Below are 12,088 nucleotides of genomic sequence, written 5' to 3' on the forward strand. Positions count from 1 at the left end.
TTATGAATTTACTATTCACGTGGGCGCGGGCACCCATGTTCATCTTTGTATTTTCATGACTTTAATGGCCTATATAATAATTGGACTTTGCCAATCACCGAACCACCAACTTTTAGCGATCAAACCGAACGACAGCCCAAGCGCTCGAATTGAACACTTCACTTCGTACTCCCATGCATGCAAACTGGTTGGGTCCTTTTTGAGGCGTGTTTGGTTGCCGTAGCAACTTTTTCATGCATTGCAAAACACAGTTAAAAAAAACATCTACGTGTTGTTTAGTTACGTGCATACTCTCTAGCCTGACTAGGACGAAACGGAAAATTGGCTGTTTAGTTGGTCAGTTATTTAGACGGAAAACACAAGGCATGGCATTTGGTCACATGAACGCATGTTGTCTAATAGCCTCCTCGTCGTCGTGGTAAGGTTAAGCAGAAAAAAATCAAAGACACGCAAATACATAGCATATAAACATAGTTTTAAACTAAACCTAGTAATTTTGACGATAGTATGACATTTAAACCAAGCACTTCTGAACCAAACTAGTACGGGATTGAATAATAATCAAACCAGAGCTCTCCTAGATGTTCATAGCGAACATGTCGTCGTGCCTCTAGCACCTGGTCACCACTTCAGTGCCGTTGTTGTTGAGGACAATGACCTTGAGTGTGTCGGGAGTTAGCAACTTGAAGGTCACCATGTACCCGATCTTGATCTCATGGACGGCGGCGAAGGGAGCCCAACCCTAATCGAGGGCGACCCTGCCGTCTATCAGCTTCACAGTGACCCTCCACAAGCAAGCGGTGTTCGTCTTCAGCTTGACTTTGTCGGCACGGCCGGGAATGCTTCGTGAAGTCCAAGGGCATTGGTATGCACTAAAACTTCAGGGCAAGGATGACCTTGTAGAAGTTAGTTGGTCCAGCCTTCTCATGGTAGTCCCCGTAGCGCTTGCCTCTTTTCTACCCCGACCAGGTAAAACGCTGTGTACTCAGAGTACCCGGAACTAGCATCCACCGTTGTATCACAAATCGCCCTGTAGTCTAAATTTTTTATTTTTTAAGCATTGACTTAAGCGTCTGCCATTGGAGATGCCCTTCTCCTTCCTCTTTTCCATAGATGCACATCGCATAAGAAAAATAAGTTTGTGTTTTTCAGTTAAATTATTGCTTTTCATGCCGATAACAAAATTGTTCCTTTAAACAAAAAAATGGTCACTCTTTAGTTTTTCTAAGGGCATGGTCACTCTTTAGTGAAATTTACTGCTCACATTGGCCCTCCCAAATCCTCCTTCATTTTACAGATGCGCCGATTTGCCACGGCCTGCCTGGCAGACCACGCGGGCCCAGCCCGTGGTCCTCCAGTCCGGCGCCAACCCGGCCTCGTTCGTTCACGGCAAAACAAAACGCGACCACCCCACCCGACCCGACCCGACCAGACCAGACCAGGACAAACCCAGGCTGCAGCTCGTGCCCCCGTCCGTCCGGTCGCCTTCCTCTCCGCCCCGCCTCCATGGACGCGTACCACCACCAGCGCCGCTTCGACGGCTCCGGCGACGCGCCGCCGCCGCAGCCCCCTCCGCCCTCCAACTGGTATCCCATCCCCGCGCCGCCGTACCACCCGCCCCACCCCAACCACCCGTACCCTCCCCCGCACCACCAGTGGGGCCACCCGCCCCCCGACCTCCAGCACCAGCACCGCCCCCCGCCGCCGCAGTACGCGTACCAGCCCCCTCCCCCGCCGATGCAGCAGCAGATGCAGCCCCCGCCCCCCGCGCCCGGGAACCCCTGGCCTCCCCACCACGCTGCGGCCCAGCCCCCGCCGCAGAGCTACCCGCCTCCGCCGCCGGGACAGGTATGTCGGCGTCACCTGGTTTCGTCTCTGTGACAGAAGATTGGTGATCGGTATACTGTTAGGAAGGAGCATCTGTAGCTGATTTTGTGTTAGGATTCGGAGCGTAGGCCCGTTGTTGGTCCTAGGGTTTAGGGGAAGCAATGTTATATGCTTATATTGGTTCTGTGATTCCACTCTATTTACTGCGGCTTGTGCTTGGTGTAGTATGATGTTGGTATCATGGTGGAATGAGGATGGGTTATATAATGGGGGTGGTTATGTGACATTGTGCAATCTGTAGCTTGGTTGCTGTCTTGCTGATGGACGATTGGCGAGGAACTGTTTTGGCAAACTGGTGTAACTTGTGGACTTTATTCTGTAATTTTTCTCCGGAAATCACTCATGGCTTCGTGAAATAGCTAAACATTTTGTCTCCTCCGCTCTGTACAACTGGGCAGCAGTTTTATGATTTACTTATCCTGGTTTTGAGTGAGGTTTCTTCAGTGGTATCAAATGTTCTGCCAAATGGCGGCATGTTTTTGTTTGTTTCAAGTTTTAAGCCATAGTGACACAATTTTACCTATGGCTTCTTGTTTAAGTTGCTTATTTGTTATGTTCTTCCATTGGAAATGAAGTTTTGTGACTTGACAATTAGACATTTCTTATTTTGCAGGCATGGGCGAATCGTTCATGGCCTCAAAATCATGGATACCCAGGTTTGTCAATACCATCCAAGCCTATGTTATTATATGTATAATTTTACTGGCAAAGAAAACAGCGAGGTAATCCAAACTAGACTTCATAGCTTGTGTTGATACTGATTTGGAGCATCGTTATGATATGTGGGTATTGTAATACAATAGTTGTGTCAATTTTTTTTTAAAACCCTATGAATACGGATGTTTGTCACATAACTATGAACTGTGCATGCAACTCAAGTTTCAGACTACATTTATTCAATTATTTATCCTGTGCGTCACTGTTATTTGGGTTGGTTGATAGGTGCTTACACTGTTTTTCTTTTGACTGTTACTATTAATGCATGTCCCTTCCTACGTAGACCTTGCTTCTGATCTTTGATTCGTACTTCTGTACACAATCAGTACTTCCCAAGTTGTGTTGTGATGTAACAAATGCATTGCCTAGTTACTTTGTTAGTTAAACGACTTATAATGGAATTTTAGTTCAGCATCCAACTTAAAAAAGGCTCCTTGGAGCAGAAAAATCACTTCTAATGATAAATGGCTAGCTTGTTTGACGATATAATTTCCTAAAACAAATAAACTCGAAGGGCTTGCCAATGAGGACGATTGGGCCACAAAGGCAAAGGAATGGGCTTCTGCTAAATCTGTTACAGAGAATCACCAGATTCAGCAGCACACCATTCCAAGTAGAACAGAGGTTCACCATTATGGCCACAATGATCAGTATCAGCAACCAGCTGGTCAGCCGACAGAACCTTTACACCCACCAATTCCACAATCAAGTAGCGATCAGTTGATGTTTCGAATGTCAGGTCAACAGAGGGAAACAAACTATTTGCACGGTAACATGTCTTGTTACTCTTGCTCATTATATGTTACATATGGATATGTAAGTTTCAGAACAGATCTGAAGATGATATTGCAGATAGAGGTCCAATGGTGCCACCACCGAAGAATTTTGGTCCATTTCCATCCACCTATGAGCAGGAGGTACCTTATAATTATTCTTCTGCTCAAGGTATGCCTTGCTTGGCAATTTAGTTTGCTTGTGTGGCCTGAGTCAGAATTAGGTGTATCCTGCTGCATATGTATTCCGTTCAATTGCAGAAAGACTGAAAAGTCTAAAGCATCACTTATTTTAGAACAGAGGGGGCATATCACTTCATCTATCTTCTGATATTGTAGCTACATCATCCCTGTTGTATTTTGAGGCAATTCATGCGATTTCACTATTGTGTTGGCCTCAAATGGAGAAGGCAGATGCCGATCCAAATTATTGGTTGCATGCACTATGATGCTTGTGATTTTCTTTACCAATGACTCTGATTCCATCACGTTTTTGGTGTTACCAAAATTACAGTACAAATGGTAGAATGTATGTGCTCCCTCCGATCCATATTACTTTTTGCTCAAATGAATGTATCTAGACGTATTTTAGTGCTAGATACATCCGTTTGAGCGACAAGTAATATGGATCGGAGGGAGTAGCTTTTCCAAGTTGTTCTTAATTCCTGTGGCATGTAGTTGATCCATTGTACTTTTCACTTTGAAGGGGTGGAATATTTGTGTCTTTTGCAAACACTCATGTTTTTCTTCCTTAATTACTAGATGGGTCACTGTATATAACTATATATATGGTTGATGCTGATATGTATTCTGCTCAGGGTTTGATACTGGTAGATTTTGACTATGCCATGTAATAACAGGTAATGGGAATGCTACTATTCAATATCCAAGCCCACAAGCTCAGCCATCTCTGAGTGCCTCGTCAGTTCAAGACGGATTTCCTCGTGGGACTCCTGGTGTGCCTGGGCATGGTGTACAGTCTTATAGGATGATGGCTGATCCCAGTGACCAACCATTGGAGTTCAATGACAGAAAAGCTCCTGATATGGCAGTACATGAGACGATAAATATCAGATCTAGTGCTCCAACAGCAGTGTCTGAACATGGCACAGTTCCAACATCAACTCAATCATGGGGCCCATCTGCTACAGTTGGCTATTTTCATCCAGCTGCAGTACCACCACAAGCATCACAGGTTTAGTACTCTGTTATAATTTCTTGCGTCATTGATACAGTTGTGCTTATTTTTATTCTGTTACAGATGGATCCTTCTTTGCATGCTGGACCACTCTTTGGAGCTCTCTCTGGTTCGAACTATATTCCACCTGCAGCATTTGGTGTTGGTAGTGTAACTGAAGCATTCCCTACAGATGCAAACGCTCTTTTCAATGTTGCAGAACGGTCAAAGAAAGTAGGTTTTGTGGTTCCATTCATTTCACTTGCTTATCACCATAGCCGTTTAACTTTTAACTGATTCTTGTGCTCGATTATGTACCAGCCTCCAGTACCGAACTGGCTTCGAGAAGAGCTTCTAAAGAAAAAATCCACTCCAGTCAGTGCTTCAGTGCAGCATTCGACAAATTATGATTCCATGGATTCTGAAGATGCTGTGGAACCACCAAAAAGAGCTGACCAAACTGATAGTAGAAGCATTAGTTCAGCAAAATCAATCATAGCTGATGAAGCTGATGAGGTGCTCTTCTTTATTTTTAATCATTAGTGCAGTACATATTATGCTATTAAACTGCCCTAATGTGATTCACTTGCATGCAAAAGTCTGTCCCTAATGATTTATTTCAGTACGAGTAGTACCATGTCCAAGTTAATGGGTTTAAAGCTAAATAGTATTGTGGAGGACTTTAAATGCATAATGATTTTTGGACAACTTTTATAAATCAAAGTGAACTAATTAAATCAGTGGCTTTGAGAAACTAAATAATTTACTTACTTTCTTATATTTTTTTTTGATGTTTTATATGGTAATTTCTGAAGAACAGTGATTTCATAATGGTGAAAGAAATGGCACGGCTATGTGTCAATCTTTTCCAGATTTGATTTGTCAGTAAAACACTTGAGGTTGCTTGTCATACGGTATTGGCAAATCCCCTAAGTTCGTATAATCAGTTTTCTGGAGCAGCGCCTTTTTTCATCTGTGCGCATGTTCGCTTCTTTTGGATCCGGTGGAAACATCGGATGCTAGTTACTGAAAAGTTGATCCTTTTTGTTCCTGTTCATATTCGACTTGGATATTAACATGACCCTCATTTCAAATCGATGTACTGGACTTGAATTGTTTGCAGGATGAAGTTGAAGCGGCACGGACGGCAGCAATCAACAAGGAAATTAAACGTGTGTTGACAGAAGTTCTTCTAAAGGTTTGTTCATTGCATGGAAGTTATTTACTTATTTAGCTAGGTTTAGCAGAGCATGTACTTCTGTCCTAAGAAATACAGCAAGACTGCCATTTCTTACTTTTGTCCTTTTTTAATTTCAAGGTTACTGATGATCTTTTTAACGAGATCGCAACCAAAGTTATGAATGAAGATGATTCATCAGCTGAAAGTGAGTGAATTGTACTTAAAACTTAATGTAAATAGGACATTGCTGATTATCGCCTCTGTGTTGCAGCAAATGAGACCACTGGCGTCTCTAGCTCAAAGGACCTTGGTCTGGGAGAAGCAAAAGTCAAGACCACAGCTAAAGTTGTAGTCCCTGCTAAGCCAAACAATGTTAGCTCTACTGGTCATTCTGATGGTAATGGGCTAAGTTCTCCTAAAGGTGCTCTTCTTGGTCTTGCTAGTTATGATTCAGATGACGAGGATGATGAGGGTGACGGTGATGGTAAGGATTTAATTTCAAATTTATCATCTGAAATTAAAGTTGGTGCAGCTCATCCTAAAGAAAGTAAGTTCTTGAAAAACACAAAGCAGACATGGTTTCCGTGAATTTATTTTCTAAAGAAGGAAGAGCTTATTGTTAACTTTGATACATAATCACCATGTAGGTGAGAACGTTGATGGCGAACTGCACAATAATAGTAACAGAAGTATTGCTTCAGTCCAAAGTGTTCCATCTGGAGATGATCATAAATCCAGTGACAGAAGATCTCAGAGTTGGCCAACTGCAGAATCTGAACGAAAGCCAAGTATTCATGACACACAGAATGGAGAAGCCAAAACTTCTATTCAGCCAATTGGTGTGATTCATAAAACGAATGAGAAGGTACATGGACATGCAGAGGTGGATTTCCAAAATGGAAAAACCTCTTCCGGCCATCATACTGAAAGTAATAATAATAATGCGGAGAGCACTCACAGGCATTTTGAAAGGAACGGTCATGAGAAAGATCTTAAAGAGGTGAAGGTTGTCAATGGAAAAGACTCTGAGCCTTCTAGAACTGACAAGTTTAGAGATGGTGACAAGCATAGCATGCCTGAAAATATTGATAAAAAAGGCACCTACAAAGAGGAAAAGGGTTCTGGCAGGTATGCAAAACATGGATTGGATAGATGGGATGATGCCAAAAGAGATCGAAAGGACCTTCCAAAGGATGCAAGAGAGAGAAAGAGGGATTCTGCTGATAGAAGAGACATAGGAAAAGATGGGAATGACGATAGATCAAGGCAAATTACTAAGAGCTCAGCTAGCCACAGCAGCAGAAGGTCACGGTCACGGTCACCAAGTGGGAGAAGCCGTGCTAGGAATGAGAGTTCTTCACGTGTTCGAGGGAGTGTTTCAAGCGACGAGCCTTCTGATAATGCAAAAAGGAGGTAGTGTTATTCTTACATTTTGATGTTTAGCATGTCTCAGTTTATGAGTTGCCCTTTCTCTTGTTTACTGATTACTCCATACTCCATTTTCTACTGCAGAAAGAGTCATTCTCGTAAAAACAGCATGTCTCCCTCACCTCCAAAATCTAGGAGCAGGTATATCAACAATATTCCTCCCTTCTATGTAATATATGTTAACAGTGGGAAGTTTTTGCTAGTTAGCTCCAACATGTTCACATAACTATGTAAGTTTGACATTGATAGTTTTGCTGATCATGAATGCTCAGAATCATGCTATAGACATCAATCTCATTTCTCACCATGAAGGGGTAGGGCATTTATGATAAGGTGGCTCTGAAACATCAGTGGGATTTTAATGTTATGTTTAGTAGAACTGTGTTGCACTACATCTCTTCATAATAATTCTCTCTGCAAGAGTGCCTCAAAGCTGGATAATGTTGGAACTGTTTTACTTCTATTATTTGTCAATTTGATATGATATGAATAAGCACTGAGCAGGACACCTCTGAGTGAAGCAACATCAGGTTCATATATCGCTTATCCTTAAACTTACCCATTTAGTATTATGTTTCATCTCTAGACGAGTTTCGCGGTCTCCACATAGCAAGCATTCTCACCGCAGGCATTCACCTTATTCATCTGCTGAAAGGTAAGCGCTTAATTGGTTCTTTATTTTTCATTACATTGCCAGGTGATATTTTGGTGTGAATTTTCAGCAATTTATAGATTCAAGTTGTTATATATTCAAAACTTGATGTAGCTGATTTCTGGGAAATGGGTTAGTACAACAGGGCCAAAAAAGAGGAGATATCAAGGATTTTCAGGATAAAAAGGGTGAACCTTTAGGTGTCATGAAAAAATTGTGTTTTGGATTTTGTAAGATACCTTTATTAGATCGTAAATTTGCATAGTTTGCCATAGTGTGATGTTGTGTCAACTTAAGAATTTTGAAAATAATTTCACCTGGAACTTCTTTGAATTGTAACTTGAGAAATTAGAACAAGCATTCAAGCCCCTATGAGGTTATCAAGTCCATAACTTTCTGAATTGTATTTTGTCGTGGAGTGCAATGGCAGGGTCGGCATTCCAGCCGTGCTTCATCCTAGACCTTTTCAGGAATGCGGACCCATGTTAATCTGGAGCTCTGTGTGTGCTACAGCACCTGCACCGTAATCACACTCCATTTGTTAAACTATTTCTAATCATTGCAGGAAGAAGCGGTCCAGATCTAGAACTCCGGTCAAGAGGAGGTAGAAGCTAGGTGGTTTTGTTTGTTTCCACTAGGGATGCTTGCCCTTTGCCCTTCCGATGAGGAAACAACATTTGCACGCCCACGAAACAAGATGCTGGATCTAGCCTCCAACAGAGGAGACGACTCGACGACTCACGTGATGGATGTTGTTCGAAGGATGATGCACGGTGCCCAGCGGAAGATATGTCCGGTTTGCCAATATTAGGATATGTAATGTTTTGTACAAGCAGGGGACTTCATAATTTGTAGCTCTAGCGTCCCTTTAACTATTTTATTACTTGTATTTTCTCTTGAGGACATTTAGTACTAGTATGCAAGGAGAGGAGACTGGCCGAGTTTCGTTGGGACATGCTGCGATGTAATTTTGTATTGTTATATATGCTCATCGCCTATCCCTGAATCATAATTAGGTCGGGAAAGTGTGTTGCAGGCCTCCACATGTAATTTGTATTATCCTATGGATGGACATGCTGGAATTTATTTAGAATTCATTTGCAGAAACTAAAGAATCCTATTATATTTTTTCTACCTTGGTTTATTGTGGACGAAATAGAAAACACACTGTAAAATCAGGAAAAGTGTATTTGAGGCAATGTGCCAGACATGCCCGTTGTGTTGGCCTCAAATGGACGAAGGGAAGGCAGATTGGTTGCAGCATGATGTTGTGAATATTTCTACTGAATTACGTTTTGAACTGAATTACCGGGTGGGTCAGTAGTTGGGATGGTAGATGAATGATGCTGATGTGCAACCTGCTGAGTGAATGCTACTTCAGTATCAGAACACATACAAGCCCAGGCATGTCCAACTGCCTCATCACTGATACTTCAGCACCATCTATTCTTATTCCGTTAGAGATGGACCATGTGTCTGTGAGCATGACCACTGTTTGGAGTAGCCTCTGCTCTGCAGCATTCGAAACATTGTTCTACCAAAGTAGTCATCAGGACAGTCACCTGTTTATGCAGTCAAATTTTCCTACCGCAGCAGCCAGCAGGGTATTTGCCTGATAGAAATCACTACAGATGTGATCTTCTTTCCTACAGATATAGATACAACTGGATAATCCCTATACCGGGATGCAACGCAGGAAGCATTCAATTCAGTAATTTACAGCAACCAGGGATACCGCCTGGCCCTCAGCCGGCCGACGAGCTCCCCGCAATCCACCTCCCTGAGGCGCAGCAGCAGGTGCAGCACGACGCCTGCGATGAACCCCAGCGCGGCGCTGGAGCCGGTGAGCGACACGCCGGCGCAGACCAGCATCACGAACGACTCCTCCTTGCTCCCCATGTCGCGCGACGCCATGGCCAGCTCCACGCCCGAGAAGAGCAGCATCACGCCCAGGATGCCGATGGGGAACTCCCCCAGGATCGTCACGAACGAGTTGCCGAACACCAGCCCCAGCGCCAGCTTGCCCATGGCCAGGAACACCACGGACGCGCCGCTCCGGCCGCCGAACCGGTACTGCCCCGCCAGCCCGCCCGCGCCGTGGCAGCACGGCATGGCGCCGAACCAGCACCCCACCAGGTTCATCAGCCCCACGCTGACGGACACCCTCGCCGGCGACAGCTCCGCCTGCTCCGGGAACAGGTCCGACGACAGCTTGCACACGGCGATCACCGAGTTGAGCACCGACAGCGGGAGCTGCGGCACGGCCGCCTGCCAGAACCCGATCTTGAAGTCGTCCCATGTTATCTTCACCAGCCCCAGCGGCGCCGGCCCGAAGCGGAGGCCGCGGAAGATGGAGGGGTCACGCACGAAGCAGAGCACCAGCCCGATCGCGAACACGATCAGCGCCGCCGGGACGCGGCCGCAGGAGCGACGGCGCGTGGCGGCGCGGCCGTCGGCTGCGTTGATGGCTGAATCGTCGTCGTCCCCGGCGCCGGTGGTGAGCAGGATGAAGAGCAGCGCGGCGAGCGCGAGCAGCAGCCCGTCGAGGCCGAGCAGGGGGCGCTCCGCGGAGGTGGAGGCGGAGGAGGAGCGGGAGAAGTCCTGGTCGTAGCGGATGTACTTGACGGCGGTGAAGGCGAAGGAGAGGCCCTGGGAGAGCTGCACGCCGCGGACGACGGGGAGCGGGAGCACGCGGTAGAGGCAGGTCATGAGCCCCGTGGCGCCGAGGAAGAGGAGGATGGCGGCGACGGCGATGCCGGCGCCCATGATCTGCGGGACGGTGAGGTGCGCCGAGGAGAGCGCGACGGCGGCGATGGACTTCATGGGCTGCACGGGCATGGGGATCCCGAAGAGCACGCCGCTGGCGAAGTTGTAGAGCGCGGTGAAGATGAGCGTGGTGCCCAGGTCGAGGTGGGAGGCCAGCGACAGCGCCAGCACGATGGGGATGTAGGTGCCCAGGTCCCCCACCGCGCCGCCCAGCTCCGACCAGACGGACGTCTTGAGCCGGATGGACGGCGGGAGGAACCGCCGGCGGTGTGGCCGCTCGGCCGGGAGCAGCGGGTCGCCGGCGGAGGATGCCATGGCCGGCTGCAGCTGCACGACCGCAGAGCACTACTGCTGTGGGTGGGGGCTGAGTATAGAAATGGGCAGGTGGCGTGCGAGATTTGCAGTGATTATAGATGGCGATGGCATCCGGACTCCGATTGTTGTTTAGCGCGATGGCGACGTGCGTGGTTTATATATACTCGGTGAACGCTTCATGTTTCTAAACGCAACTTTGTCAGATATGGAGCACACACTGGGTTTTCGAGGCATTGGATTTTTGCTTATTCAATTTTTACCAAGGTGTTTCTACACGGTGGCTTCATCACCGTCTTTTTTTTAACACGTACAAACGCAAGCGCTCATACATACACGCATACATTCATCTCTATAAATACCACACACCCTATTCCTTGTTGGAAATATGAGCAAATTACTACGAGATTTAATCCGAATAAACAGAAGATAAATCATGACTACAGCAATAGAGATTAAACTAATCATGTGAACTAGCATAGCAGATGAACAGATCACATCTAGGGCACATACTAGAAACATGAATTCTACCACGATCTCGAACGGGAAGGATAGAATCACATACGGTGCAGCGGGAGCAACACCGCTGGCGTTGACGTTGTCACCCATGTCGTCGAGGACGAGGTTGCCAAGGTCGGGGAAGAAGTCGTCGTTCGCGAAGTCGTCGCTGCCAGCAGTCGCGCGAGTGCGCTCCCCAAAAACCTGATCGCCCCTCTCCCGTACAGGATCACGAGAGGCGGGGTTCCGGAGGCCTGCTGTCCCTCACGCCGAAAGGAGGGATGGAGAAGACTTGCTTGGTGGCGCAATGATCTGGAACGGTGGTGAGAAACCACACGAAGTGGCGGCGGCTAGGATAGACGTCTGCCTGACTATATAGTGCGGGCCGGGTAGGTCGTGGGAAACGGTTCAGTAATTAACGCGTCCGTTAATTATTAATTAATGACTCATTAATTTTCCCGAACAGCAAAAATATAGACAACGTGCATAGCTCTGTCCTCGGCTTGGCTCAATCCCGCAACCCGCGGCGCGGCGCGTCGTGACGAGGCGAGCGAGGAGGAGGAGCGCGCGTGTAGGTCTTCTCTTCTCATGCTCATACAAGTGGTAGAAGAGCTCACCCTATAAAGAGGTACAACTCTCTCTCAACTTCCGGGGTGGGACTAAACTTTAGCCTCACTCACTCCACTCACATGTGTGCA

At 46.4% G+C, this 12,088-nt stretch overlaps 2 protein-coding genes across 5 annotated transcripts; one reads left to right on the forward strand and one right to left on the reverse strand.

Annotated features, from left to right (window-relative positions):
• The first annotated feature begins 1,419 nt into the window (after positions 1-1,419).
• Positions 1,420-8,826, forward strand: LOC125540053 (uncharacterized). 4 transcript variants are annotated; one of them, XM_048703625.2, is made up of 14 exons: positions 1,420-1,848; positions 2,501-2,543; positions 3,119-3,373; positions 3,457-3,549; positions 4,238-4,572; positions 4,639-4,788; positions 4,876-5,070; positions 5,678-5,752; positions 5,873-5,939; positions 6,006-6,281; positions 6,382-7,147; positions 7,247-7,303; positions 7,749-7,817; positions 8,380-8,826. In XM_048703625.2, the coding sequence occupies exons 1-14, from the start codon at positions 1,507-1,509 to the stop codon at positions 8,420-8,422; spliced, it is 2,766 nt and encodes a 921-aa protein (XP_048559582.1). In that variant the 5' UTR covers positions 1,420-1,506; the 3' UTR covers positions 8,423-8,826. The 4 variants fall into 4 exon arrangements, with proteins under 4 accessions (XP_048559582.1, XP_048559583.1, XP_048559585.1 ...); XM_048703626.2 differs by having other exon boundaries at positions 6,006-6,218; XM_048703628.2 differs by lacking the exon at positions 3,119-3,373.
• Positions 8,827-9,243: 417 nt separating this feature from the next.
• MOT2 (sulfate transmembrane transporter) lies at positions 9,244-10,973 on the reverse strand. The gene has a single exon (XM_048703630.2). It carries the CDS (start codon positions 10,893-10,895, stop codon positions 9,531-9,533), a length of 1,365 nt encoding a protein of 454 aa, XP_048559587.2. The 5' UTR covers positions 10,896-10,973; the 3' UTR covers positions 9,244-9,530.
• Positions 10,974-12,088: the final 1,115 nt, after the last annotated feature.

Source organism: Triticum urartu, chromosome 2A (assembly GCF_056163025.1).
Source record: "Triticum urartu cultivar PI428250 chromosome 2A, HENAU_Tu73, whole genome shotgun sequence".
In the NCBI taxonomy this organism is placed as follows: domain Eukaryota; kingdom Viridiplantae; phylum Streptophyta; class Magnoliopsida; order Poales; family Poaceae; genus Triticum; species Triticum urartu.

Excerpts from the sequence above, each read along its gene's own strand:
- LOC125540053 (XM_048703625.2), top strand. The coding sequence starts at position 1,507 with ATGGACGCGTACCACCACCAGCGCCGCTTCGACGGCTCCGGCGACGCG. Across the intron at positions 3,374-3,456 it reads GGAAACAAACTATTTGCACG|ATAGAGGTCCAATGGTGCCA; the intron begins GTAACATGTCTT and ends ATGATATTGCAG. Across the intron at positions 5,071-5,677 it reads TAGCTGATGAAGCTGATGAG|GATGAAGTTGAAGCGGCACG; the intron begins GTGCTCTTCTTT and ends AATTGTTTGCAG.
- MOT2 (XM_048703630.2), bottom strand. The coding sequence starts at position 10,895 with ATGGCATCCTCCGCCGGCGACCCGCTGCTCCCGGCCGAGCGGCCACAC.